Source organism: Meriones unguiculatus, chromosome 3, assembly GCF_030254825.1.
Source record: "Meriones unguiculatus strain TT.TT164.6M chromosome 3, Bangor_MerUng_6.1, whole genome shotgun sequence".
In the NCBI taxonomy this organism is placed as follows: Eukaryota; Metazoa; Chordata; class Mammalia; order Rodentia; family Muridae; genus Meriones; species Meriones unguiculatus.
This window is the reverse complement of record NC_083351.1, coordinates 131,884,429-131,897,478: the sequence shown is the minus strand read 5'-3', so window position 1 is coordinate 131,897,478 and position 13,050 is coordinate 131,884,429. Positions and strand designations below refer to the sequence as shown.

Below are 13,050 nucleotides of genomic sequence, written 5' to 3'. Positions count from 1 at the left end.
TTCCCTGTTGCTTCAGCCTTTGAGGATATGAAAGAAACTGTACTGCAGACTAAAGTATCTGTCTCCCACCTGTGCATGTTGCTAGTCACATGTATTCCTTCAGCTGACTTGGGCCCAGAAAGCTCACAGCAAGGCCCCCATATCCCATGCTGGAGCCAGAAGGACCCTGCAAGGGGTTTGCTAATGTTCAGAAAATAAGGCATAAGAGAGAGATGGGATATGAGGCAACCACTTCTGCACGTCACAATGAATGCACAAGGGTCTTTCTGTGTTGCTATCTGGGCTCATGACCTTTAGAAGACTTCCCTAATCAAATAGTCTAACCTGCTGTCCAGTGCCCGCCCCAAGAGGGATGTTGGCAGTGAACATACTCTCAATGCTTCCTTTATAAGTTCTTTTTCCTCTCCTTAACTTTTTATGTTTATTTTCTTTTTAGCAATCTGTTCGCTTGATATCACTGTGCCAAAGATTATCCAGGTCGTTTTTGTCCAGAAGTAACATGAGTGTTGCCAGAAGCGATGATACTCTGGTAAGTAATCCTGTTTGCCTTGGCCTGCTTCTTTCAGAACTGTATTTAGATTGTTTACATTGTTCTGTTTGCTCACCAGTCCAGAAAGCTCCACATCACGGAAATGTCAGGCTTACACGTACTCCTGAGGTGGCTGACTCTGTGCCCAGCCCTGCCTTTTCTTCTTGATTTTGATTCAGTTTACTTGGCATTGTCTTATTGGCCATCCCGACTTTTTCTAAATACTACTTCTTCCCTCAACACTTGTATACACACAGACACACATGTATACACACACACCCATACAGATACACACATTTGAAAGAGATGGCAATCAGTGGAGGAAGAGAGAGCTTACACGAATTTCTCATGGATCATCATAAGAACTCGGATTGCCACCAAAAGGAGAATGTAGAGTCACAGTGAGAGAAAAGGATACCCTCACCTCCTTCGCCCACCAATGCCAAGGAAAGCACAATAATACTGTTTTGTGGTAGACCAGAAGTCCATATACACTTGGCTTTTTGACATTGTCCTGACTGTCCAAAGCCCTTGAGAATTGCACCACAATTTTCCCCAAGTCCAAACTGAAATGTAATCACTGAAGAGCTCTTCAGATTTAGTTAGACATCTCTCACTGCAGTGAGACTTTCCCCAGCAAGTCATACAACAGGGCTTTGTTCACTGCAGGTGAAGGGGACTCCAGGAAAGGCAGACACAGTGGTTCTGTGGGAACCACCCTGGCCGGTAACCCAATAGTTGGTGTTTCCTGGGTAGAGCTAGGGACTCCTAGGGCAGAGATCACATGACAAGAGACACTAGCTCTTCTTTTCTCCTGAAGCTACTCTCTGCACTGATGCTTCAGCTCTAGCCTACAACTGTAGATAAAAGGAGGAAGAAGAGTACTTGTGCACTCTGAGCACATACACACACAAATACAAACACACACACACACACACACACACACACACACACACGAATGAAAAAAAGCCAGAAAGAAGAAAGTAATGAAGAGGGGAGAAGGAAGAAGACCTCTTTGGAAGGGCAAAGGATGTTAGTGGAGCCAGGAAAAATGGCAGTGTGGGTCTGTGACTGGGGGAATGCTATTGGAAGCTGTAGTGTGGGTAACTGAAGCTCATGAATCAGCATTCTTCACAGTCCTGTATTACACTGAAAACTAGGGTAGGAGCCAGAGGAGAGAGCTCCATCTGCTCAGTCTTCTGCTCACTGTGGGTTGCAGTTGACTGTGTTCTGACTTTGGGTGCTGTAGTCTTTCTTCTATTGACTGAATTGCTGTAGGCTGTGTTCTGCTGACTGTAGGATACTATAGCTGTGTTCTGCTGACTGTGCGTGCTGTAGCCTGTGCTGACTGTGGGGTGCTGTAGGCTGTGTTCTGCTGACTACTGGTTTACTGTAGGGTGTGTTGTGCTGACTGTGGGGTGCTATAGGCTGTGTTCTATCCCTCCACTAAGATTCATCCCACCCATCCACTATAGTGTCTCCTAGTCATTAGCCTGGCCTGTGATAGAAACGTGTGGACCTTATTGCCTTTATTCATTGGTGCTCTTTGCCAAAGTTCTCCTGGAGTTTGCATTTAGAAGGAGTTAAGAGAAATGCTTTTCCATTCTTTCCTCAAAGGCATGAACCCAGCTACATGGCATGGCTTCTCCATTCTGCCCTCACAGGCATGAACATTTCAGTAGCTGTACCTCTACATTTTGTTGGAAACTTTTCTAACTCACTCCTTAGTTTTAATGTATTATATTTTGAGCCAGGTGTGGTGGTGCACACCTGTAATCAACAGCACTCAGGGAGGCAGAGGCAGGTGGATCTCTGGCTTGAGGCCAGTCTGATCTACAAAATGAGTCTAGGACAGCCAAGAATACATGGAGAAGCCCTGTCTTGAAAAACAAAAAACAAAAATGGTGTTATACTTTGGAAACATCTTGTGAGAAAGATATGATGAGGTAATCACAAACTTGTTCATTATTCCATAGTTATTTTTTTCTTGGTAATTAGAAGTGCATCCATTCTCTTTTTTTCTGGGAAAAGAATAAAAGGGGAGGGGAGGGGAAGGGGAGAGGAGGGGAGGGAAGGGAAGGGGAGGGGAGGGGAGGGAAGGGAAGGGAAGGGAAGGGAAGGGAAGGGAAGGGAAGGGAAGGGAAGGGAAGGGAAATAAAGGCAATTTTGCAACTGGAAAATTTAGCAAATGAGATTTTCTTCTTTAACAAACCATGGATTTCCTAGGTTCTGTGGTTTTTCTCCTTTATCCAGCAGGAGAGTTCAGGTCACAAAGGAACACAGTGCTTTCTGGTTACTGTATTTTGACAGATTCCTAAGACAAACCGAGGATCATTAGTCAGCATCTTTGTTCAAAATGTGAACCTCAAAACCAATTTGCTCTCGGTTACAATGTGGGTGACACCAGGCTTAATTAGGTATTAAGTGGTAATAGTTGGCAGCACGAAAGGTCAAAAGTTCACCACTCAGCTCCCTTTGTGACTGTGTGGATTGGGGATTAAGTGGCATTCTTCCACCAGAGTGCCCCTATGGCAAGCCAGGGTTCACTATGCTGACGAGAGTCTTGCCAGTATGCTAACTCTTTCCACTCCGCTGTCTCTCAGGATGAGGAAGACTCCTTTGTGATGAAAGCCATCATCCATGCCATCAATGATGACAACGTCCCAGGCCTGCAGCACCTCCTGGGCTCATTGTCCAGCTATGACGTCAACCAGCCCAACAAGGTCTGGCTCTCCTCTGCCAGGGATGCTAGAGGATTACATCTCAGACTGTGCACCCAGAAGTCCAAGTTCCAAGGGAACCCAGCTGCTCCTCCAACCCTACCATGCAAATAGAACCTCCATTCTGTGGGAAAATCCTTTCTGTTTAGAGTGATTTGAGTTACACAAATAAGGACATTTTACCTAGAGAGCCTTCCTTCACACCCCAGTTGCTCCTGCACCTTTGAAGTTCTGGCTCTTCTCCAACCAATAGCAGCACCATCATTGAGTGTCAGTCTGAATGAGGAGGGGCTTCTTGTCCTCTTGACAGTGTGTTCCCTTCCTGTCACCCAAACTTTGTGCCTGTGGAGATCCAAGGTCCGGTGTGGACACAGCAGGGCAAGGATATCCATGACAGTGTGGGCTTTCCCTTTCCTACCAAACCTGAAAAAAACAGAATATGTTCTTTCTCTCTTGCAGCATGGAACACCTCCGTTACTGATTGCTGCTGGCTGTGGGAATATCCAGATGCTACAGTTACTCCTGAAACGAGGCTCAAGGATTGATGTCCAGGATAAGGTCATAATTCTGTGCCATTAAAAATGAATTCATTGCATGCATTCCCAAATGTCTTCCTCACTGTAGATGCAGTAGGTGGGAGAGCATGTCTAGTTGTGTCATTTCCCATGAGAAGGGAGTGTAAAGAGCCTGTGTGGGCTGACACTACCAGGGTAAGGTGCCCCTCACCTCCCTTGCAGGCTCTGCTCCTGTCTTGTGGCCTCTTGCTTCTAGGATCACATTTATTCAACAGTGTTACAAGTTCACACTTGGAAAAGTTTTTACTGTGTAGTTAATCTACTCGGAAATTAATTAGCCTGTGTGTTTATTGTGCCTCTGGACGTGGACACCCATCCTGGTGCAGATAACATTATACATGCAGCTGTCCTTGAGGGACAGTCTATGACTGTGGCCCTGGAGCTGTCACAAGCTGCCATAGAAACTGTAGTTTGTCCCTGAGAATCCACACACTCAATCCCTGTTCTAATCAAATGTGGACAAGAGTGTTTGTTGGGGGGGGGATATCCAGAATGTTTGTCTTCTCATTAGTGTCTAGGTGATGAAAAATAACAACTGCTCCCGTGGCATTCCAGCTGCACCAGGTTATGAGTGGTTCACGGGTGATTTAGGGTGCATTGGAGGATGAGCCCAGTTCTATGCAAGCTGCATCATTGTACAGAAGCGCCTTGAACACACGTGGTTTTTTTTTTTTTCTTTCTTTCTTTTTTTTCTTTTTCTTTTTTGGTCACTTGTATAGAGGCTTGAACTGAAGTCAGTCTCTGCAGATTCCGAGGGAACTGTTAAAAAAGGCTGAGGTTGATATGAAGGCTTAAAAAAAAAGTGTTTTGTTTTTACATTGAAATACATATATATATTTTTTAAAAAAGGTACAAAGATAATACCGAAAACCCCCTTCACCTTGCCAGTAAGGCTCCCCTGTTACTAACATGGTTCATGACCACAGCGTAATTATCAAAACCCTGAAGCCAAAGAGGCTTGCTTGGAGTTTGTTATCACACAAGAAACAACACACTAGTTCTAAAGAGCGCCTGGTCCGGGTGCATTAGAGTTTTAGATGTGACTCTGGGTTGCTCTCTTTGCAGGGAGGATCCAATGCCATTTACTGGGCCTCTCGGCATGGCCATGTGGACACTTTGAAATTCCTCAATGAGAACAAATGCCCTCTGGATGTTAAAGACAAGGTAAGTTCTCCTCTTTGGAGGAACAGGAGGAAACGATCAGGGGTACACTGAAGTGGTGGCCTGCCTGGTGCACCAGAACTGACCCACAGATAAGGACTGAGGATCCAGTCCTCCAGGAGAGGATGGAAAGTTGAAGCTTTTCTGTTGTTGTTTGGCCGTGGCTTGACTTGGCCCTGCACTTTACTCGGGGTTTCTACCCTAGGTTCTCTGCTTCTGGTGAAGCACAGTGTTTAGTGTCGTGTGGTGGAGCAAGGCTGTTCACCTCATGGTGGCCAGGAAGGAGGGAGACAGAGATACCCACAATTTCTCCTTTATTGTGACCTAACTTCCATTAGCCTCTACCCCCTAAAGATTCCTCCACTCACAGCCTGGTGACCAAGCTTTTTGCACATGGCTTCAAGAGGTAATTAAGATCTGGACAGCAGCACATAAGTTCATCATAGTAGTTTTTCTGCCAGTTGAAAAGACAGTGTATTTTCTGTAGTTAGCATAGCCTGACATGGGGAGGTGCAGACATAAGCAAAACATCTGGAGTTGTATTTATTACTCACAGAGATTTGTTGAGGGGTCAGTTCCTTTAAAATCTCCAAGAGTGTAAGAAATATGTTTCTGAGCACAGATAAGGCAATGAAGGGAGAAAGTTGCTAACAAATAAAACTTCACTTTTGAATAATTGCAGGGTGATGAGCCTGATCTTAAAAGGGGATTGTACGTGAGAGAGAGAGAGGGAGAAAGAAAGTTGGACAAGGAGAGGAGGGAAAGAGGGAGAGGGAGAAGGACAGGAAGAGGGAGGAGAATGCTAGTTTCAAGTCCAACAGCTCGAAGCATGTCTTCAGGAAGCAGGTAGAGCATGGCCCTCATGGTAAAGGGTAAATCCTCACTAAGTTGTTTTCTGTAACAAGATGAACCAGGTGTGAGGATACAACACTAGCTGCCTATGGGTTCCCTGACCCCAGGTCCTGCCCTTAATCTCTGTGGAATAAATGGCTTGAGGGAGGGTGTGAAGGTATGGGACCAGCGCTCTTTATCTCATAAGTGGTTTTGAACTCTGGTCTTTAGATCATGGGTGTACTTCTTTTGCAGTCTGGAGAGACAGCCCTTCACGTGGCAGCTCGCTATGGCCATGCAGATGTGGTTCAACTCTTGTGCAGCTTTGGCTCTAATCCTGATTTCCAAGACAAGGTAGGCTGTGGGAACAAATCCCTGCCTGAAGGCCTCCGTGTACAGTAGCTGGGTGACCCAGATGACTCATGGAGGCCTCTTGACTTAGGTGTATTATCATCCATTGCAGAGCATGGGCCCTCAGAGAGCAGTCTGCAGCCAGCTTCCCGTCCGTCCAACCTCTCATTCACCTGTTTAAACCTCAGGGCCACCCTGTGTTCTCAGCACCCATGCTCTGCAGCTGAGAAAACTCCATGGCTTGCTGTCTCTGATGGGACCAGGGATTGAACCCTACCCAGTCTGAGTCTAGAATTTCTGTTTATAAGTACCACTCTCTCGTGGAACCTCGTAGACAGATGGACGTTTGACGATACTGACGGAGTGCAAACCTCTCAGTCCTCATGAGCCTCAGGCCAGCACTCTTTTGACTAGTTACAGGAAGGTCATCATGATAGCTCACTGTGGTCCTCTGACTCATCCTGGAGTTACATACCTGGCAGAAATCAAAGCACAGAAACTGCTAGAATAATTCATGCTCGGAGGAGTGCTTTCCTACCAGTGATGATTCTAGATAGACAAAGGCAATTTTGCCAAACGATGTTCTAAGTCCACCCACGTGAAAGCTTCACTCTTCAGGAGCCTGCGCCAGGCCTCACTGGGGCTCCAGTAGTGCTGTCTGTAAAATGCTGAGAAAGCCTAGTTCTCTTAGCATGCCTGCTGAGGGGACAGGCCGACCAGGGAGAGCACACTGGATCTGCCTCTTAATGACAGAGGCTCTCAGTGCTGCCATTATTTAAGATTATTTATTTATTTATTTATTTATTTATTTATTTATTTATTTTTGGCCACACTGTCTGCAATCTCTGTCCTCCATGGCCTTGATTTTGCTCTCTGTATTTTCTTTCCCGTCTGCATTTCCCTCCTCTGTGATCATGACCTGACCAGGAAGAGGAAACCCCCCTGCACTGTGCTGCCTGGCATGGCTATTACTCCGTGGCTAAAGCCCTTTGTGAAGTTGGCTGCAATGTGAACATCAAGAACCGGGAAGGAGAGACCCCATTGCTGACAGCTTCTGCCAGGGGCTACCATGACATTGTGGAGTGTCTGGTTGAACACGGAGCTGACTTGAATGCTTCTGACAAGGTGCTTTATGGGGGTAATGTTTGGCGCTCACGGTGAAGTGAGCTGGTGGGCTAGCGGGCCCAGGAGGCTTGCCTACTTGACTCCTTAAGATAACAAACATGAACCCAGAATAACGAACCCAGAATACTGTGATTCTTCCTTTCTTTGGTTCCAAAAGTTCTCTGTAATTCTTTAGAGGTTTTTTTTTTTTGGTAGCAAGTAACTAAGTTTAGGACTTATGAGAGCTGTTTGGCTGTGTTCTAATGTTTTGAATTTTGGAGCAGGAACAGTGGCACCATAGTGTCAGTTTTTAGACACATGTAGAAATAGGTGTTTATTTTGCCACCTGCTCTTTTGTAAAAAGACAATAAACCACTGTTATTTGTTTCACAATTTTACCTCTAGATCAAGTGTTCCCTTCTTCCTTAAGCAAATTCAACACAATATGTTTGAACTTAAATAGACAGTGATGGTGCCGTAGCCATCACTGCCAGGGGCTACCATGGGGGTGTTTGTAGTTCACATTGCAACCCCGCCTCTGTGGAGCGGTGCCTTGAAACAGTGTGTGGGTCTCTGGAGACATATTTTGTTTGCGATGATTGGGCTGGGTATCTGCTCCGGGCACCTAGTAAATAGAGCTAGTGTTTCTGTTAGACATTCCCAGGCCCCAATGATGTCAGGTATAGAAACTCATGCAGAACCTGTAGAGATGGGCTGGAAAGCTCTGCTTGCCCGTAGCACTCAGCACCTCTCTTCCCCAGGGGTCCTGATTGGGCTGCTGGTAGTTCTGAGGCCAATTTCTGTGCTGTGCAGAGGTTAAGCAACTTGTATCTGCTTTCTGAGCATTCACCAGCCCTGGGAGAAATTCTCTCCTCACATTCTCAATGTTTTTCTGATGCAAAATAAAGTAGTAGATTATCTGCTCAAGAATTTAGCAAGTGTTGCTGTGCAAATGCTTTAAAAATGTTTTTCAAATCTGTTCACCGGCAATTGACATACCAACAGTTAATTATGTCTTATCAATTCTAAGATAGAAGTATAGAGTCTTTCTGGCTGATCTACTGCCTCAACCTCAAAGAATCAGCAGGTGGTCAGTTCAGGCTTCAGTTGTGCAGAGTGGGAGAGATAAAGCCCCAGCCTTCCAGAGTCCAGACAAGGACCTTTGACAGTCTTGGTGTGTATGTAGTAGCCATCCTGTTTACAGCTAAGTCTCACACAGGGAAGAGTTGGGCTGAAGGCCTAAGCCAGAAGCACTCATGACTTTGGGTTTGGTTCCAGGATGGACACATTGCCCTGCATCTTGCTGTGAGGCGTTGTCAGATGGAAGTCATCAAGACCCTCCTTGGCCATGGCTGTTTTGTGGATTTCCAAGACAGGCATGGCAACACTCCCCTGCACGTGGCCTGCAAAGATGGAAGCGCGCCTATCGTGGTGGCCCTCTGTGAAGCCAGCTGCAATCTGGACATTTCAAACAAGGTACAAGGAGAGGCTAGGATCCCCAGATTCCCACTGGGTCTACCAGATGCTGTTGCTGGGTTTTTGTCATATTTATATAATCATGTTTATATTATCATGTCATGTTTATAATATCCCATCATCATTGAAGACTGTTGTCAATCACATGTACCCGCTTTCTAGAGGACAGTGCCATTAATGTGTACTTCTTGCCTATCCTGGCTTCCCACTGTTCTGCTTGTAGAATAAATGAGCACACATGCAGGGGTACAGGAGCCTGTGCATGTACATACATACATGTGTGTTCATGTTTCCAAGAAGAATCAGAGGTCATGGTACAAATGTAGCATTCCTTCTGAAGCACAAAGTCTTCAGTAAATACTCTTGATCCTGTGTTTTTTATCCAGGTTTCCAGGAGTATTGGCTGACTTGTCTCTGTTGAGCTGTCTGTGGGCAGAAGTTGCTAACACATTTGTGTATGTTTGCACGCATATACACTAAGCAAATTTGGAAAAAGCAAGTAAAGGAATACTGCTACCTTATAAATTATAAAGCAACGAAAATAAATATCATTTTCTTGGTCCATGAAAAGCCCCAAGTGCAGATTTCTGGACTTCGGCTGTCACCTTCTTTTCCCTGAATCCCATCCACATTTGCAGTGCAAAATAAGAGCATTTAGATGTTTGTGTAGCGTCAGTTGTGCAAGTGTATGCAAGGTGGGCACACTCTTTCCCAAGGACATGTTCAAAAGGAAGTCAGGCCGAGCTAATTTTAACTGTGGGAAATGTCTGTTTATGCATGATGTATATGGTGCCGTAGGGTTCATGATAATTTGTTTGAGGTAAAATAATTAATGCATGAAACATCTGGAGAATTGTCTTGTCATTCCTCTTGCGTATTATGTGATTAGTTGTGGTGGAATTTGAGGTTGGTAATCCTCATACTCTGGGACCCTGCAAAGGTGACATCCTGGGTCTTAGCTGCTTCTTGTTGTCTTGGTTTATCCTTTCCTAACCGTGCCAAGATAGTTATGTAAGTGGCTTAAGAGGGAAGACAAATGCCTCTCCTTCTAGGATTCCCTCAGTGGGCTAATCATGGCCTCAGTGAACATGTGCTTATTAAACCACCTTCAGCCTTCCCTGGGGAGGCATAGTATTTGGGCTGTACCAGCGGATTTCCTAGTCTGAACAAAGAAAGCCCTGAGTTCAGTTCCTGCTCTCCAGAAAACACAAAGCAAAGCAAAGCATATTTTAGCTTGTGCCTAAAGGCAAAATCTTGTTAAACGTGTTCATTACAAAATCCAGCTTTACTGGGCTGATGCACGGCTGTACTCCCAGCACCTGTGTGCTGGCAGAACTGTGTGGACGGAATTGTGAATTTGAGGTAAGCCTGGGCTACATGCAGAGAGCCTGTCTCCAACACAAATAAACTTCCAACAAGACAAGTCTGTTTCTGTGTTTGAAAACAACTGGCCTGGGCTGCAAGCATGAGGCCCATGGTCCTGTTCACAGCGCCACAAAAGTGGGCAAGCCAGAAACTTGGCTCATGTGATGGAAACTGGTCACAGTGGTTAGTGAACTTGGTGTTTCCATTATATACGATGCTGGGATGACACAGAGGGACTTTGGTGGGTGATTCTGTTACTCTGTTGAGCTCAGTATCAGCTTGAGATCTGCACCAGGTTCAGACTTGTGTGGAGTGGAACCTGATGGCTGTGCTCTGGCATGCCAAATGATGTCAGGCTGGGGAGGGACACAGGAGGAAGCCGAGTTTGCTTTGTAAGAGTCACTTCTGTAACCTATGCAGTCCTTCAAGGCCTGCCCTGCTCCTGAGAGGTAAAGCCCTGGTGACTCACTCACCTGCTCCAGACTTCACCTCTTCAACCTCCCCACATGATGCTGTGAACCAAGTCTATCCTGCATACCTTTAGATGCCCCCCTTCCCCTCTCTCATCCTCTGCCCATTTCTTTCTCTTTCTTTATTCAGGGGAGGAGGGAAAGATGTTTAAGGTACTTACAGATACAAAACCACCATTGTCAGATGATCATGTTTTAGCCGGTTCAGCCTCTTACTAAAGAGTCATAGAGAAGAGCTAGGAACAAAAGGCTCCAACATGTAGAGAGAGCTCAGAGCAGGGGATTGTGGGGAAGAGGTGTAGTGATGTTGAGGATTTAAATTTTTTTTACCACACCCCTATTTAAACATTTAAGATGACAATGCATTGACCCATGTAAAAATAAATACTGTGGAAGCAGAGATTCCCAAGTTTTGACTACTGGCATCCTCTACAGCGTCTCCATGATTTTTATTGATCGCTCCTGCTGAGCAAATGATTTTGCTATTTCACTGTTGTGATTGTGGGAGCATCTTAGCCCCAAACTTAGCAGCCTTTGAAAAAGACAAAACATCTTTCTTTCAGGAAAGAAATCTCTTGTTCTAATTTCACCCTTATAGGCCCACAGTCATCAGGGGTTGTGCGGTGCCTGAGCCAGCTTGCTTAACTGTGGACTAGAATTGGGTGCCTCCCACCCCATCTGCATGTGTGATTGTGCGCCATGTGTGTGCCTGTGCTAACTGGAGTCACATGGGGTGCTGGATCCCCTGAAACTGGAGTGACAGATGGCTGTGAGCCACCATGTGAATGCTAGGTCCCTGGGAAGAGCACCTAGTTCACTTAACTGCAGAACCATTTCTCCAGATCCTACTTTCAAAACCTTTGCTTATTATTATTACTCAGGGTAGCAGCTACCAACTCCTAAGGCCAATGAGTGGAAAGCCGACAGCCTAATGCCTCGGCTCTGAGATGCTTGGAGGAAATATTCACCATATATTCTTCAAACCTTGAGCTAGCCCTCACTAGTCTTGGGGGTTCACTACAGCACCCCAAGGAATTGATGCATAGTTTGAGAACCACAGGCATAAAAGCATTGTAGGCGTGGCCTCAAAGCTTCACCTCCTTAAAGAGCCCTCCGCAGCTGTCCTCTTCCTCAGTCCCTGGAGTGTGAATCTGAATTGTATGGTACCGGTACACATGCATGTCTGGGTGTTCACACTCTTGCCTTGCTCTCTGGCAGCACAGCAGAAAACTTGGAAAACCAGAGGCTAACCTCCTCATTCATCCTCTGAAGGTGTATTTGAAGCTAGTCTTTCAACTTCAAAGTACTTGAAAATGTTCTGCTTGCCAGGTTTGCCTCAGTAGGAGCCGGAGCCTCCTGTTTAGTTCTTTTGGACCCAGGCCCCTTACGTAATACTGTTTCTCTCCCAATAAGGATGGCTGTGAACCTCGGGCTTTCACAGGCAGCAACCATGAAAAATGCCTCTGCTATTTTTCTTTCTCTTCCCAGTATGGACGGACTCCTCTCCACCTTGCAGCCAACAACGGGATCTTGGATGTGGTCCGCTACCTCTGTCTGATGGGTGCCAATGTGGAGGCTCTGACCTCGGTGAGTACCAGGCAGGTGCAGGTGTTTGGCTGCAGAGAGCCATGGAAACCTCTCATGCCTCAAGGGCATGGGGAGAAAGGTATTGCCTGGCAACTGCATTCTAAAGCAGACAGGCTGCTATTAAGCCCTAACCCTCCACTGCAGTTACATAAACATTTGCCCACACAGACCCAGTTTAATATCTAGTTAATGTTTCATCCTCTTCTCATTTCGCCAGCCCTGCTCTGCCAGTGACCTGCTGGTTTGCACTGGCCTTTTGTTTACTGTATTACACAACAGTGTCGCTTGGCTTTTTATTCCATGTATGGGTTTCTCTTTCATAAGTGTTTTTTGTTGGCCCCAGGACACAGGGGGCCCAGTGCACTGTGGGAGGAGCTGGATCTTCTGTGTGACATCGGGGGTCATGAGCAGCCTAGAGGCAAAAGTCTGGTGCCTACTGTTTAGAGTCTGCCTTTGCTGCCGGGCCTGAAAATTATTTTTCAGTAAGACATAGTTCATTTCTCTGACTTCTCATTCCAGGCTTCCACCTTACCCCCACCCTCACCCCCCAGACAGAAGAAACCCTTTGCTTCACATTTCATAAGCTACCATAGATAAGAGTGTGGCCGATAAGGCAAGGTGGCAGTTGTGGCCGTGAATTACTGCTTGAGTTGTTGCTGGCCCAACAGTGTGTTAATTGCTTGTGTATGGGGCGGGGGTGGTCTTCATATTCATAGATGGGAACTTTGCTGAGGGTCAGTCTTGAAGGTCACGTGTGGTGTTTGATGTTGCAGTTCACCTGGGGCTCTGAGGTTCTTGGAGATCTTCAAGGTCTTAACTGAGCTGGCCCAGCCTGCCACTTGTTTCTATAAATGAAATTTCCATGAAGCACAGCCATGCTC

At 46.0% G+C, this 13,050-nt stretch overlaps 1 protein-coding gene across 3 annotated transcripts in view; it reads left to right on the top strand.

Annotated features, from left to right (window-relative positions):
- Dapk1 (death associated protein kinase 1) overlaps positions 1–13,050 on the top strand; it is a 150,037-nt gene that overhangs the window by 111,080 nt on the left and 25,907 nt on the right. For all 3 annotated transcript variants that reach the window (XM_021650451.2, XM_060380545.1, XM_021650452.2), the window contains 8 exons: positions 437–529; positions 3,133–3,252; positions 3,709–3,807; positions 4,890–4,988; positions 6,072–6,170; positions 7,095–7,292; positions 8,550–8,747; positions 12,071–12,169. In XM_021650451.2, coding sequence (XP_021506126.1) covers positions 437–529; positions 3,133–3,252; positions 3,709–3,807; positions 4,890–4,988; positions 6,072–6,170; positions 7,095–7,292; positions 8,550–8,747; positions 12,071–12,169 — 1,005 coding nt within the window. The remainder of the gene's footprint in view (positions 1–436; positions 530–3,132; positions 3,253–3,708; positions 3,808–4,889; positions 4,989–6,071; positions 6,171–7,094; positions 7,293–8,549; positions 8,748–12,070; positions 12,170–13,050) is intronic.